The sequence below is a fragment of the Thermobia domestica genome, chromosome 10 (genome assembly GCF_964235325.1).
Source record: "Thermobia domestica chromosome 10, izTheDome1.hap1.1, whole genome shotgun sequence".
Taxonomy (NCBI): Eukaryota; Metazoa; Arthropoda; class Insecta; order Zygentoma; family Lepismatidae; genus Thermobia; species Thermobia domestica.
In genome coordinates, this window is record NC_137463.1 from 219,026,711 (window position 1) to 219,044,044 (window position 17,334).

The 17,334-nt window shown below is 34.7% G+C and overlaps 1 protein-coding gene across 3 annotated transcripts in view; it reads left to right on the forward strand.

The window, feature by feature from the left end:
• The window catches only part of LOC145662995 (fatty-acid amide hydrolase 2-A-like), a 286,215-nt gene that overhangs the window by 234,054 nt on the left and 34,827 nt on the right, over positions 1–17,334 (forward strand). For all 3 annotated transcript variants that reach the window (XM_081729105.1, XM_081729106.1, XM_081729104.1), the window contains exon 3: positions 15,294–15,513. In XM_081729105.1, coding sequence (XP_081585231.1) covers positions 15,294–15,513 — 220 coding nt within the window. The remainder of the gene's footprint in view (positions 1–15,293; positions 15,514–17,334) is intronic.

Sequence of the window (17,334 nt, forward strand, 5' to 3'; positions counted from 1 at the left end):
GTATGACCATAGTCCTTGAAATATAAACTTTGGTGCCAAGTTACCCCATAGGTGGGGATACTTTGCACAACATACAAAAAGATATATTCAAAATACGAACATAATGTTTCTGTGTAATGTTTTCCCTTCAGTGTTTATACACTTCACTTTCTACACAAAACTGCATGCAGTCTACTAATATTGATATTAGAATGATGGTACTGGTACCAATACTTAGTATGAATTATCGAGATTTATAAAGAAAATTATGTATTTTCTGGTACCGGCACAGTACTCACATTCTGATAGTTTAGCATATGCTTCAGAAAAATGCCAACCCAGGAACAGAAAAAAAATCCCGTGAACTTATTTGCCTTGTTTGCTCTTTATGTCCGAGAATATCATCCCAAACGTAATCAGTGAAATATTTACGGGGTTTGGGACTTTCAGACTAAAGCCCACCCAAGTTGCATAATTCTTTTTCTTTAATCTAATGTTAGTCATTTCTATGCGTATAAGCTTCAAGCCCTCTCTCCAAAAAAGTCTAGTGATTTCTTAAAAAAAAAAAAAAAAAAAAAAAAGCCTTTCTGAGTGAAGGCCCTTTCAAACTATTTTATGGATCCACCACTCTTTGTAACTTATTTTCCAACAAGAAATCCATTCCGGCATCTACCTAAATAAGAAATTTACCTGAAATTAGAAGGCAGGAAGTACCAGCATTAATAATTTCCTATCTAATGGGTTACTTTGGACCGGTGCAAAGTAACCTCGATAAGAGGCTGGAACCGCCTTCTCCCAGTTTTATCTTTTTTATGACTTTAAAACGTTTCACACTTCGATTTCAATTATTGCTTCAAAGTCCCATTATACATATATTCTACGAAACTGACTTATTTTTGACGGAAATTCTTGTAGGTGATGTCTTTCAAATTTTGTCGGCCCTTAGAGTGACTGCTTTCCATCTCTACAACAAACCCTTCCGGTAATTATAACTGAATTTAATTGCTAATATTATAGCCAAAATGCAAAAAATGAAATGAAATCTTTAAGTTTTACGTCCCACGGTTATGCCGGTTAGGCTAAAGGAGACGGTTATGAGAAATGAATGAAATGGTGAATGAACAAAGTGGGAGGAAAAGGGAGAACTCCGAGAAAACTCACGAGCACGGTGTTTGACCACCACAAAGTCCACACGCCACGAGCTGGGATCGAACCAGAGACGCCAAGCACCAGAGGTGAACGCTCTACCACTGAGCCACCGCGCCCCCCTAGCCAAAATACAGTTAGATGTTCTATCTTATGGTAGCAGTTGAAACTTCCCTTTACAGTTCATGATTTTACCAATAGAGGACTGTGCAACTTTTTCATATTTTGTGCAAAGTAACCTCGTCTTACGGTAGTTTTTGAGATACACTATGTGATCAAAAGTATCCGGACACCTGGCTGAAAATGACTTACAAGTTCGTGGTGCCCTCCATTGGTACTGCTGGAATTCAATATGGTGTTGGCCCACCCTTAGCCTTGATGACAGCTTCCACTCTCGCAGGCATACCTTCAATCAGGTGCTGGAAGGCTTCTTGGGGAATGGCAGCCCATTCTTCACGGAGTGCTGAACTGAGGAGAGGTATCTATGTAGGTTGGTGAGGCCTGGCACGAAGTCGGAGTTCCAAAACATCCCAAAGGCGTTTTATAGGATTCAAGTCAGGACTCTGCAGGCCAGTCCATTACATGGATGTTATGGTCGTGTAACCACTCCGCCACAGGCCGTGCAGTATGAACAGGTGCTCGATCGTGTTGAAAGATGCAATCGTCATCCCCGAATTGCTTTTCAACAGTGGGAACCAAGAAGGTGCTTAAAACATCAATGTGCCATGCTGCGCCAGTGCCAGGCCTGCGCTGTGAGAGTGCCATGCAAAACAACAAGGGGTGCAAGCCCCCTCCGAGAAAAATACGACCACACCATAACACCACCACGTCCGAATTTTACTGTTGGCACTACACACGCTGACAGATGACGTTCACCGGGTATTCGCCATACCCATACTCTGCCATCGGATCACCACATTGAGTACCGTGATTCGCCACTCCACATAACGTTTTCCCACTGTTCAATCGTCCAATGTTTACGCTCCTTACACCAAGCGAGTTGTCGTTTGACATTTACCAGCGTGATGTGTGGCTTATGAGCTGCCGCTCGACCATGAAATCCAAGTTTTCTCACCTTACGCCTAACTGTCATAGTACTTGGAGTGGATTCTGACGCAGTTTGGAATTCCTGTGTGATGGTCTGGATAGATGTCTGCCTATTACACTTTACGACCCTCTTCAACTGTCGGCGGTCTCTGTCAATCAACAGACGAGGTCGGCTTGTACGCTTTTGTGCTGTAGGTGTCAATTCACGTTTCCACTTCACTATCACATCAGACACAATGAACCTAGGGATGTTTAGGAGTGTGGAAATCTCGCGTACAGACTTCTGACACAACTGACACTCAATCAGCTGACCACGTTCGAAGACCGTGAGTTCCGCGGAGCGCCCCATTTTGCTTTCTCACGATGTCTAATGACTACTGAGATCGCTGATAATGAGTACCTGGCAGTAGGTGGCAGCACAATGCACCTAATATGAAAAACGTATGCTTTTGAGGTTTCCGGATACTTTCGATCACATAGTGTATGTAGGCGACTTCGTGTATTTTGCACATTTTGTATCCTATGTAACATAGTAGAGCTAATAAAAGAGTTTGGCTTATTTTTCCACCCCCTATTTTAACATAGCAAAAATTACATAAGATTATGAGCACAGAGACTACAAACGCATATTTCAGCAGCACTCCTATGTAACATAGCATAGACTACTAACGTAACAGATAATAATAGGGATGTATTCGTTTCTTTTTATGGGCACCTTTTTCAACCCCTATGTAACACAGCAGAGATTACTTAAGACACTTATTGTACTGTAAAGGATTTGTTTATTTTTTAATCAATGTAATAATTGAGTTACTCACTGCAGGATCGTAAAGAGAGCAGAAACTTACTAAATCTAGTTTCCAAAAAAGTAACTAAATCTGGTTGCCGCCGAAATTGGGGTCGCTCAAATTATTTTCGTACCTATTTTAAAAATAAGTCATACTCTTTTCTCAGCTCTGATATGTTAAAATAGGGGTTATAAAAGAGAACGAGTACACCTCTATGATGTTAGTAGCTTTTCTGCTATGTTACGTAGTCTTGTGTAATTTCTGCTATGTTAAAATAGGGGTTATAAAAGAGAACGAGTACACCTCTATTACGTTAGTAGCCTTTCTGCTATGTTACGTAGTTGTGTTTTCGTAGTCTTATGTTACATAGAGGTTGGAAAATGTGTTTATTGTCTTATGTAATTTCCCCTATGTTGGAATAGGGGTTGAAAAAGTGGTCATAAAAGAGAACGAATACACTCCAAAAAGTAGTCATAAAAGGGAACGATTTCTACGGGGGATGTTAGCTGGGCGATACGTGTGACATCTTACATAGGGGTTGAAAAAAGTGGTCGTAAAAGAAAACGAATACACCCCTAAAAAAAGGGTCGTTAAAGGGAACAAATACACCCCTATAACGGAGGACTCAATTTCTCGATTCGTACCTGGGTCGTCTGACACCGCTTGTCAGGCGGCACTGGGAGTCGTTCTTTGCTTCAGGCGGGACTGACGAAATGGGTACGAGCTCAGTGGCGCAGAACCGTTATATTTCTACTACTTTTCATCCATATTAGAACAATTTACTTTTAAAATATATAATCTTTTCTACATTTAAGCTGACTTTCAGCCATCCCCCCAAAGTATGTTCACATTGCACCCAGGTAGGCCCTTTTGGAAGTTAGGCAGATAGTTTTTACGTTATTAATTATACTAATACAATGAAACCTTTCGTATCAATTTGAGTGTCCAAAAATTATGACGTCATTAACTGGACAATTAAATTTCTGATTTATAAGAAAACGTTTGAAAAAGTTATCAATTTCTTTAATAGCATTTTGTAGATACAATCTGACATTTTCTACATTTTATGTTCTTCATTTTCTTCAAGTTACTCATTAAAATTTAATAAAAGCCACTTGAGAATGCTCCAAGAACATTGCCAGAACGAATTTAAAAAGAATTAATTTTCCTTATTTACTTCTACAGGCTTTATACCAATTGTTCTTGTACTTTATATACTTATTAAACAATTCTTGTAGTATATATCTATCCATTTATAATTACCTTGAGTACTATTTTTTTCCACATGTTTTGTTTAAGAGTTCTGTTAAATGTTCTACGATATATTTTATGAAAACACATGCTCAAATTGGGGGCTCAAAATTGAAAAATTCGCAAATTATCATCTCTCTATGACTTACGGTTCCCGAGACATGGCTCCTTAAATCTCCCGAAATCCGAACTTTCATGGCCAATATCTGGGTAACGATCGCCATTGGCCAGTGTCCACCGATTATTACTGAGTACCAAAATGTTTACCATCCTTTTAGATATTGATCAACACCAATATCATCTCTCTATGACTTACGGTTCCCGAGATATGGCTCCTTAAATCTTCCGGAATCGGAACTTTTTTGGCCAATATCTCTGGAACGGTAAGAGTGACGCGAAAAATTCCATCACTTCTTTGAGATAGTTTTTGATGCTCTATCGATTGGAGAGCTCAAAATTGAAAAATTCGCATATAACACAAACACACACACACATACAGAGAAAATTCAGTAACGAAAGTTCGTTGAAAATTGGGATAAGCGTCTCTAACTTAAAGTTAGTAATCGAAATTATAGAAAATATTTGAACATTATACGAGTTTGGTCTACGGGTGAAGTATCTATTAATGAACTTATATCGCCTGTCCTTCACCGCGTCAATAGAACTTTTCGATTTAGTTGTGAATCTTAAAGCTTCTGATGTGACCCGTTTTGTATACAAACCCTTAGCCTAATAAATTTGGAAAATTACATACGTACATTGTTCTTATCGATCATACCTTGAAGTGGTGAGCATACTTTAATCCTTTACATTAATTCAGTTGATGTAAAGAATTAATTGATTCATTTAGATTGCCTTCATCATTCAATTAGTTTTGATCAATCATTCCTCTGAAATCTTTTAGATAAGAAATTTTGATTTTTATGCAACATCATTGGCAATTGTACTACATCATATTGGTGTATGTAATGTGTACCACTGTCAGTTTAATTGAATTATTGTAAAGAGGAACGCATTTACGGACGGATTGAGTCCACCGGGTTCGGACTCCCTCAAACTTTAGTAACTCTTTTAAAATAGAATATATATCTATGTATTTTGTCTGCACTACAGGTGCACTCACGGAGGTCCACCTAGTGATGGGCAGTGGGAATATTCCCTGTGAGAAGGAAAATAAAAAATGGGAATATTCCGGGTTTTTACCCTGACATATTCCCGGGAAGAAATTTATTCCCTTCCTTTATTTTCTAAATTATAAGAACTGTATGAATAATTACTGTATTTTCATGTATTATCATTTACTTCTAGGTTTTAAATAATTTGGAGATTAAAAAATTGTAATTCGTTGACTGTACTTTATATAACTAATTAATAATGTGATTTTTTAATTTACATTTCAATTTGCACTAGAAAGTAGCAAAATACTAATTTTTAAATGATGAAAAAAATCAGCTTGTAAATTAATGTAGAAATTCTGTAGAGATAAAGGTGAAGTACTATCAATACACCCCGAACCACCGTTAGTACTATATGTCGGTCTGTCTGCTATTTGTGACTCGAATCTTGCTCACTGAGGAAGAATTAGATATGAAGAAAGAAATCTCTGTAGCTGTAAATACATATATTTTTAAAATTAATGTTTACATATTAACAGATTTAATAGTACACAGTAAGACCGCAGTAACCAAGCACAGTATACCTCAACTCAACATTCTGTACATATGCCGTCCCATGCACTTGCAACCTTACGAATTTTTCGACAGACTACGTATGCTTTCTGACAGTTACCCAATTTAATTTGTTTATAACATTTAAAAATTTAATATGGTTATACTAGTAGTAGGTTGAAGTTTAGATAATTCACTTACATATAAATTTAAACTGTTTAGCGGTGTAAAAGTATGTGGACTTTCTATACCAAATGTATTTCCAACACATTTACTTGCATAAAACATAATTGTAAGTAAATATACATTTATGCGTGCTCGGTAAATAAAGTAAAATAGCATAATACCGTTCAGAATATACATTTTAAAGAGTCCTCTGAAGATAACCGTAATAAATATACAGTGATAAAAACAACGGATTTTATTTGAAATTATAATATGGTAAGAGAATGCAATTTTCTTTGTTCGTACATAAATTACCGGAATATTCCCATTTTTAGGAATCTTCCCGAAATATTCCCAAGGAATATTCCCGAAAAATATTTTCCCGGGAATTTGCCCATCACTAGGTCCACCTAGTCTGAATCCTCACCAATCTTAGGAGCTCGACAGACCATTGTACAGTCCGCAGCAAAAAAACCTGCAACATGAGCATGTAAGTTTATTGTGAAACTACGCCTAACAGCGCAAAGGAATCAACATAACGTCTAGGTGGTACGAATCACGCCAGGAGAAACCTCGGCGTCCTCCCTTGCACACTCATTTTGGAGCAAAAGATCGCCGTTTCACAATAAACTTACATGCTCATGTTGCAGGTTTTTTTTTTTTTTTTTTTTTTTTTGCTGCGGACTGTACACTTTCTTAATAAAACTATACTTGCTTTAGCAGAGAAATGATTTCTTATGAAAACAATTCAGCTCTGTCATTTTTTTCTGAGAATATGAGTAGCAGTACTTAAAAATTACTTTTTAAAAAAAATCGGAAGTAGAAATAATACCAGTTCAGTACTAATATAATAGACGTAGTGCCTTGTGAATTACATATATTCCAAAATGGCTGCCTGTTAATATTTCCTGTACAATCTTATGAGTTAATTTTATTTGTAGTTTTTACTTAGTTCTACTGTATTAAATGAATTAGTGACGTTTTATACTAGAACACACATCTCAATACAAATATAAAACTTGAAAAAAAAAAAAGGAAGAATGGAATGTCTTTTCGATTTTGGATCCTCCTCAACAAAAATTTCAGAATGCGTGCTTATTGTTAAGTAATCATATAATTGTGTTGACTGAATGTTCATCATATGGACGTATTTACTCTGTCTTTCTCATGTTCTTTTGTGCTGAAAAATGAGTTGCGCAAATTATCCTTTCTTGATGATTGATAATACCACTCTTTCGCAATGACGAAGCGAAGAACTAATCATAATGGCATCTCAACTACATCAGCACTTTTTCTTGTCTGTCATCGCATTGTCTATCAAAAAGAAACTTCATATATTTTAGTTCGTCTCGTAATTCTTTTTGTAGAAGTCTCGTCTCGTCTCGATTCCCGAGAAAGTTCTTTCTTGTCTTGTCTCGATTTTTAGCAAATTTATTCTCGTCTTATTTCAAAAATTTGTCGTCTCGTCTCGTATAGTATGTAGAGTAGAGGTCTGCACGGGCCGGAATTTTTAGCCCGGGCCCGACCCGAATCCGAAATATCTTTTAGCATTTAGGCCCGGCCCGAGCTCATGTGATAATCAAATGAGCTCGAAATAAGTCCAAATTACGGAAACTTAATAATTAACGCAAAATTGTATTTTTATTTACGGCAATTAGAGATTTAATTTTGCAGTTGTGTTTTAAAAGTTATCTAGAAAGAACGTTGCAATATATATCATTGTACAGTATATTTACAAAGTTAGGCCTGAAAAGGCCCGATAAATGTGGTTGTATATTTAAAAATTTACGGACCGGGCCCGAAGTGATATATACTTTGTAGGCCCGAGCCCGGCCCGTGCAAACCTCTAATATACAGTAGCCTGCTGATTACCCGGCCTAATGTGACAAAAGCATGTCGGATATCAAAAATGCAGATAGGTCGGAGTTCTATAAATACTCACTTCTTACCCGCCCATTCCATTAAACCCGCTCTTATCGATATGTTCTGACTTCTTCTTAGTACAAAACATCATTACAATAATAATAATAATAATAATAATAATAATAATAATAATAATAATAATAATAATAATAATAATTATTATTATTATTATTAGTATTATTATCATCATCATCATCATCATCATCATCAGCATCAGCATCATCATCATCATCATCATCATCATCAGCATTCTGCCATTATTTGCAGGTCACTTGCCGTAACTGAGAACCTTCCATGCTCCATGGCCTTCCGCTAATCTCTTCGTCTTCACTTACGATGTTTCTGTTTTGATATCGAGCATCAACTGTAGCCCTTTTCGCCCCCCCCCCCCGTCTTTTTTCTGACACCATACTTTTTAGTACGTCCCTCATGATCGGTACTTTATAAATATTTGTTATGTATTATATTGTACGTTTTAAAACTAAATTACAGTGAAAGGAAGTTCAAGAATATAATCAGTTGAAAATGCTCGAAGAGCATTGCCAGAACGAACTTAAAAATAATTATTTTTTTCGAAATTTTTATGAAATTATATATTAAATTTATTTGATTAAATTCAATTGATAATACATTTACATATTTGGAACCTGCGTATTAGGGGATCTATTGAATTACCTATATTGAGCTGTCACATTTTGACACCGTATATATACTGTAAATGCAGATACAACCAGTGACTACCGGTTACTGCTTGATACCTAAATGTCTACCATCCTCTTAGGTATTAATCAACACCAATATCATCTATCTTTGACGTATGGTGCCCGCGAGATACGGCTCCTGAAATCTCCCGGATTTTTTGCCAATATATCGGAAAGCAGTAAGAGTGACGCGAAAATAGTTTTTGATGCTCTATGGAATGGAGGGCTCAAAATTGAAAAATTCGCAAATAACAGACAGACACGACAGACACAGAGAATTCGGCAGCGAACTTTTTAAATTCGTTGAATATTGTATACATTTTAAGATAAATTTAATTAAGTCTAACTTAATTGCAGGAAACATAAAGTAAACCAAGGTTTTTCAGCTTTTAGTCTGTCGTACTACCATAAGTTGCACGTACCATCAAGCAGCAACTCGAGTTAGAGGTTTGCACGGGCTTGGGTCAAGTCCGCGGACTTAAGCCCGACCCGGCATATGAGCCGGGCTCAGGTCTACGAAGCGTAGATCAGTTCAGACTCGGGCCGCAAATTTTTAAATATACAACCATATTTCTTGCGCCTTTTTGGGTCTAACTTTGTAAATATAATGTACAACGATGTTTATCGGACCGTTTTTTTTTTTTTTTTTTTGGAGAACTTTTAAAGCACATCTAAATTTTTAACTTGAAACGCCCACCTAAAAATCTGATTACCATTGTGCAATTGAGAATAAAGCTAATTGTATAGTGGAGAGAAAAACTAAAAGTAACAAAAATAAACATGCTTAGCTTATCTGTGAGTGAAAGTTTGAGATGCCTGTGTAGGTTCTATTCTTTTCTTCACAGCAATCGACAATGACTGCTTTGAGGACTATTTGAGTGAGTCCAGTACACATCCATTTACATAAGAATTTGTATACATTGACATTTTGCTTTAAATATTTGAAGTGTTCATGTTCCCATTTCATCAGAATTTATATAAAACAAATGAAACGGGGTAAACGTCCCCTGAACGGGACGTGTTATCATCTGCATGATCTTCAAATACACTCTCAATAATTAGTCAGGTTTCTAGCCTCAGCAAGCCATTATCGCACTTCACATCTCTCAACAACTGGTGTTTCATGGTTGAATGAATTTTCTCTTTTTCCTGAATTCAGCATTGCAACCTTCTGTCTTAAGATAAAAAAGTTTAACAGAATAAGGAAATATCACTAATAAATTTGATTTCGAGAGTATACTAAGTAATACGAAGTACATCGCACATAATCTTATTATTAACTTCCTAGTAATGATAAGAGACAAGACTTGAAACTTAAGGCTTTTATAAGATTCAGGAGTAGTAGTTAACTCTTGCGAGTGACATCTTTCTAGACTATCTTCTCGAATGTGAATCAGTTTTATCAAAAACGACTCAGGTGATTCTGCTTATATTTCATAAATAAATATTTAAATCCAATAACCCAAGAATAATGTGTAAAACAAATTCTTATATAAAAATATGCAGGAAAGGTAATTTCCTGTTAGGGCTGTTTTTTTTTTTTTTTTTTTTTTTTGTGTGTGTGTGTGTGTGTGTGTCTCTAATACGGCATGCGATTTTATTGATACTTCCTTCAACTTGCAGAAATATAACTGTTTGGGATTGCAATACATCAAGTTTACGTGAGGTAAAAGGAGTAAATTCTACCCGATGTTGCACCTTTGAACATGCTCATGCAAAATAATTTTCCAGTGAAACCTACCGAATAAATTATTCGATTTTATTAAAATATGTGTACAGTTATCTTCTTTATCGCATTCAAACAATCCTCACTTTTTGCGATTGAAAATAGTAGGGTAAACGGGAACAAATACCCCAGACTTTGGGATTTCCATATTTTAAATAATATAATAAGAAAATAATTTTCTGTAAAGACGTTCGCCAAAATTGCTAGATTTTGTCATAATAAAGAGTATAGTTTGTTTATAGCTTAACAAACATCCCAATGCATGTAGTTAAAATAGATCAAGGCCCCCTTATTCTCCCGATATTCTGAAAGTTATTTCCGCGATAACTTTCGTGAAAAGTATTAGCTTTTGAACAAAGTAGTATATATATTGTTTGCGATTTAAATTAGTGAAGAATGGGGATAATCCTAGGAAGGTCATTCCGCTGGTACTTGGAAGTCTCTTCAATGGTAACTTTCGTAAAGAAAAAAAAAAAATAAAATAAATAAAAATAAAATAAAATAAAAAATGGAATATGTGCATTGTAGTATATTATTTCGGATGCCTCAAATTTGCCACAATTTCCTTGAGTTTAAAATTTTCAAGCCATCTTTCAAGTCTTTTTTCCTTTTTCCGCAGCGCGGCTATATGAGACTTGGACGTACAGTTTAATGTCGAATCCGAACCACTATCATTCAATAATCTACCGGGAATCGGACCCGGGGCCTCGTCCACCTAAAGGGCGCGTGGTAGTCATAGACCAGCTGGGAGGGCTTTCCATCTATAGATGTAGCCAAAACTTTTCGTATGGGTATGCACAAAGGTAATTAATTCATATTCACCATCTTACTATAACGTTCTTAAGTGCTCATTTGGTGTACCTTTAAGTGGATTTCGAAAACATAAAATGTTATTTTAAGGAATCACTCCCTCTCCTTTGGCCTAGGCGGCATAATGTGGGACGTTAAACTGAATGAATGATGACAAAGGGACCTATATTTCCCCTGTAATTTTTAACTTTTAAGTACGCCAATGTAGTGCTAATAATTTATACACTACCATTACACTGCCAGTCCTAAGCCTGGATAAAGTGTGAAGGGCAGTTGACATTGCGCCTCGAGGTTGTAGCCTACTTAGTACAACCTACTAGTAGACAGCATATAATTTATCGTGACATTTTATAAATGTCAATATCGCATGTTATAAATTCATGTGGATATTCTAACCAGCAGTATTTTGCCTAGGATGTGCTAACACACTGAATAATCTCTTGAAGAAACATCCAAATTTAAGGCGCCAACACCTGGAAATCTCCCCCCCCTAAAAAAAGATTGTTTTAAAATGTTAAATTACACTCGAATATTAATCTAGCAAACAGTAGGAAATATTTTTCATACTACTACTACTACTACTACTACTACTACTACTATTATTATTATTATTATTATTATTATTATTATTATTATTATTATTATTATTATTATTATTATTATTATTATTATTATTATTATTATTAGCATCGCCGATTTCCTTCTGAATCGGTCTTATTGTTTTTTGTTTAATGTTCCATGATTATGCTTTGAGGCAGTGGTATAGAGAGGGAGGCTCACCCAGCTCGATCCCCCCCCTCCCCGTTAGTGCCGTAATATCGAATATGATTTTGTATTATTATTTGTGATTCCGATGTTTTGACTTTTTTAAAAATATAATTTATCATCACAAAATGTATTTTAAAGTCATGTTCAAAAGAATAACTTCTTCATTATTGATTGATTTTAAACTCAAGGAAATTGTGGCAAATTTGAGGCATCCGAAATAATATACTACAATGCACATATTCCATTTTTTATTTTATTTTATTTTTATTTATTTTATTTATTTTTTTCTTTACGAAAGTTACCATTGAAGAGACTTCCAAGTACCAGCGGAATGACCTTCCTAGGATTATCCCCATTCTTCACTAATTTAAATCGCAAGCAATATATATACTACGTTGTTCAAAAGCGAATACTTTTCACGAAAGTTATCGCGGAAATAACTTTCAGAATATCGGGAGAATAAGGGGGCCTTGATCTATTTTAACTACATGCATTGGGATGTTTGTTAAGCTATAAACAAACTATACTCTTTATTATGACAAAATCTAGCAATTTTGGCGAACGTCTTTACAGAAAATTATTTTCTTATTATATTATTTAAAATATGGAAATTTCAAAGTCTGGGGTATTTGTTCCCGTTTACCCTACTATTTTCAATCGCAAAAAGTGAGGATTGTTTGAATGCGATAAAGAAGATAACTGTACACATATTTTAATAAAATCGAATAATTTATTCGGTAGGTTTCACTGGAAAATTATTTTGCATGAGCATGTTCAAAGGTGCAACATCGGGTAGAATTTACTCCTTTTACCTCACGTAAACTTGATGTATTGCAATCCCAAACAGTTATATTTCTGCAAGTTGAAGGAAGTATCAATAAAATCGCATGCCGTATTAGAGACACACACACACACACACACACAAAAAAAAAAAAAAAACAGCCCTAACAGGAAATTACCTTTCCTGCATATTTTTATATAAGAATTTGTTTTACACATTATTCTTGGGTTATTGGATTTAAATATTTATTTATGAAATATAAGCAGAATCACCTGAGTCGTTTTTGATAAAACTGATTCACATTCGAGAAGATAGTCTAGAAAGATGTCACTCGCAAGAGTTAACTACTACTCCTGAATCTTATAAAAGCCTTAAGTTTCAAGTCTTGTCTCTTATCATTACTAGGAAGTTAATAATAAGATTATGTGCGATGTACTTCGTATTACTTAGTATACTCTCGAAATCAAATTTATTAGTGATATCTCCTTATTCTGTTAAACTTTTTTATCTTAAGACAGAAGGTTGCAATGCTGAATTCAGGAAAAAGAGAAAATTCATTCAACCATGAAACACCAGTTGTTGAGAGATGTGAAGTACGATAATGGCTTGCTGAGACTAGAAACCTGACTAATTATTGAGAGTGTATTTGAAGATCATGCAGATGATAACACGTCCCGTTCAGGGGACGTTTACCCATGAAACGAAATGTTTAGTTTAACGTCCCACGATTATCCACCAAGGCTAAGGGAGACGGAAAATAAGTATTTTCTTTAGAGAATTCATATAGTTAGTAAGTGTAAACAATAACCTTTATTTTGTTATTCTCTCTGAATCATGTCAACTTTTAAAATGTAAAATTAAACCTCTGATTGTTGTAAATAAAAATACAATTTTACGTTAATTATTAAGTTTCTTTAATTCGGGCTTTTTTCGGACTCCTTTGATTATCACACGAGCTCGGGCCGTGGTCAGGCCTAAAGGCTAAAACATATTTCGGACTCGGGTCGGACCTTACATTATAAATTCACGGGTAGGGCTGGACCCGTGCAGACCTCTAGCTCGAGTAACATAGGTTGAGAAAACATACAATTTCAAAATAAACAAAACATTAACGTTGATAAATGATTTTAGAAATGTGAAACTGCAGTCTTAATAGAGTCGAAACTTTTTCTTTCTTACTTTCCTTGTTCCTTTTTCGTTTTTATTTTTTATTTTTATTTTTAAGTAGGCCGGATATTGCAAGCCAGATAGTCGAAAGTCTTTTGTACTTACTTTTTTAAATAGTGCAAACACTAGTCATGATAGATTAATTTAGTAATAGGACTAGTGGTGGTCCGTGTTTAAATCCATTGTGACTCACTCGGAGCAAGTGACCATTTTCCTGGAGACTCCCAAGCATAGGCCTATAATATTCTGATAGACTGCGGGATATCTACGTGTTCTATTTGGTTGGGTTGCGGAAAAATATTGTGGGAATTCGGGTACTTTTACTTTGACACAAAAGTTCCCACTAGCCATAAAACATGCTGGTTGTATGCACTTTGAATATCATACAAGTTTAGCAGTTTGTAGGTGTATATGTCATAGGAAATATATATGTGTGCATCTTTCTATTTTCATGCCTGAGAGGATAAGAAACCAACACACGATTTTCGCAAACTGTGTTTGAAATCGGTCCCAGAGAAGCACAAATAATTTAAAACATTAATGAAAGTTAGGATTAAATTAAGGCAATTTAAGTGAACATATAGGCTAATGGAAACTTAGTTCCAAAAATTATGTTGTGGTGTCTTATACTTAGAAAAATAAACACACTGTTGAACAAAATTGCACTTATTTAATATAAAAACACATTTATATTAAATAAGTGCAGTCTTGTTCAGCAGTGTGTTTATTTTTCTGATTTTATTCGCAAGACGTTGACTATGATTGTGTGACTTACACTTGGAGGGTAAGAAATATCACTAACGTCGCTCGGTTGTTGGAAACAACGAATTGAAGCGAGACAGCAATTAATGTGATGAGATATATGTGGTTGAAACTTTCCACTCACAATTGCTTGCGGTTGTGGATCAAGTTCACTTGTGAAAATTATCAGCAACAACTTCAAATGTTTATCAGTTAGGTTGGTTCAGTAACTGAGACTCAAAATTTATTTTTAAAACACCCAAAACTTCAATTGTAAAATCTACCGGAAATGGAGTCTCAGTTCACTGACTGAATATTTGGCATGTATTAAAATCCGTGAAACTTTTATTCTTTCAATTGAAATTGAACAAACATTATTCACTCAGAAGCTGTTTTTCTCCCTGTATTTTAAATTAAAGTCATTCATATATTTAGTTAAATCTGTATAAAATCTAACTTTTATAACCACTCAATATTGTGTAACTCAGGCAGAGAACGATTCTCTTCATTCAGGAAAATTTCAATTATTTGTAATTAACAACAAAAATATGTTCTTATGTATTTTTATTTTTTTTTTTTAAAATTTGCTATTTATATGCTTTATTTATCAATTTGTTTAAAATTTATTTTCAGCTGAAAAGCGAGGATGTAGTACGGGCATATATAGAGAGAATAAAAGAAGTAAATCCAATAATAAATTCTGTAGTTGACCAAAGATTTGAAGAAGCTCTCCAAGAAGCAAGGAACATTGACATCTTTGTTCAATCTACTACAAGGAGTAAAGAGCAGTTGGCAAAGGAACTGCCCTTCTTAGGAATTCCACTTTCTGTAAAAGAAAGTTTAGCTGTCAAAGGTTACGTAAAACATTTTGTTTTTTTTTTTCTTTTTTTAATTATTACTTTTGATATATTAGTGTATGTACGTTTCTGATCTACTTTTATTTTATATTTTCATCTTCAGCAATATATATTAAAGATAGTTATGATACCGTTTTCATTCTTAGTTTGTAATTAGCTGCTACCATTCAGGATTTTGAAACTGGGAGAGTGAAGGAGAAAATTTAAAAATAGAGCAAAATCTATGGTCTATATATCCTAAAAAATATTTTTGGGGCTGAATATGTATCCTAAAACATATTTGTTTACTTATTTTCGAGCTTTACGTACACTGTTCTGCCCTATAGCCTAAAGTGGCCAATTTATAATGCAGTATGGGCCCGGACAATGTAAGAACCATACTTGGGAGCTATTTGCCTTGCCCCATCTCCTGAGCTGACAGTTCATTGAATGTGCTTAAGTCATACAATTTTCTGAAACTTTGCTCTATTCTGTGTATCTTATTTCTTATTTATTTTATGTTTGTAAGCTAATTAGGGACTGAACTATGAACACTTCAAAGTAATTCTATGAAGTTGCATTTTTCTAAAACTCGGTTCGATATTAATGGCCTAATCTTGCCTAATCTTCATGTTTTCTCACTTAAAATCCAAGTCCGATTCATGTGTATTATAATAACCAGCTATATTCTTCCTGTTATGCATGGAATTAAGAACATATCACACTTCTTTTTTCATCACGTGGGGGGTAGTATTCGCGGTCTGGATGAAACGTACTCGTGAGACGCTATTTGGCCATCATTACCCTAATGGATACTATGAGAAATTAAAGATGAAATTGAAACAAAGGGTAAAAGGACAGTGCACAATGAACTGTAATTAAATTTGAAGATTCACGGAATATTCTGAGTCTCTTACATTTGATTAACCTAAAGCTAACGTAGGCTCCAATTCCATCCTATTGTTTGGTTCTGAAGGAAGCTCCAAGATATAGCTGCTCAAAATTTAGTTTATCTATATTCAAAAGACAGGATTAGCGAATATTTCATCTGACAAAATAAGCAGCTTTTCAAGTTCTTCATTATTCAGCAGTCCTATATCTGTGAGTTTACAGATACATCATACACTTTAGTGATATTCTCCTTAACAGTAAGGAACTTCAGAACAGTGATTATTTTAAATTATATCATTTTGTATTCTAAAGTTTCTCTTTATTTTTAATCTTGTGCAATATTTTGAAAAATGTAAAACAAAGCTATTAACTTTCGAATCCTAACCCTTCAAGGAATCCTCATCGGATGAATTTCCTGATATGATTTCTGTAACCAATTTTGTTGTCATCGACTGCTAAACATTAAATGAAAAGTTTCGGCTTCACAAAGACTTTTACATGTTATTTAACTTAGTCTCTTTTCAAATAGAACACTAAAATTAGCAGCCAATTATTATTATTATTATTATTATTATTATTATTATTATTATTATTATTATTATTATTATTATTATTATTATTATTATTATTATTATTATTATTATAGTTACTATTTGTGTTTTGTTAATACCTCTACACATTAACTCTAAACTTGATGGTATAGTGAAACCTCTCTTAACGGACATATTCATATGGACAAAATTATTTTGTCGCGGCAAAAAATGTAAGTATTATTACGGGACAGGAACCTTTCGTTTACAACACACTCATATAGGACACGAATAATTTTCCTTTTTCCCCAACGTTCTAGAATTCTGATCGTATCATCTCACAACATGACTGTTGTAACCCACATAGCACAAGTACGTCCACGGGATGTCCGAGACTGAGCCTGCAACGGACGACGG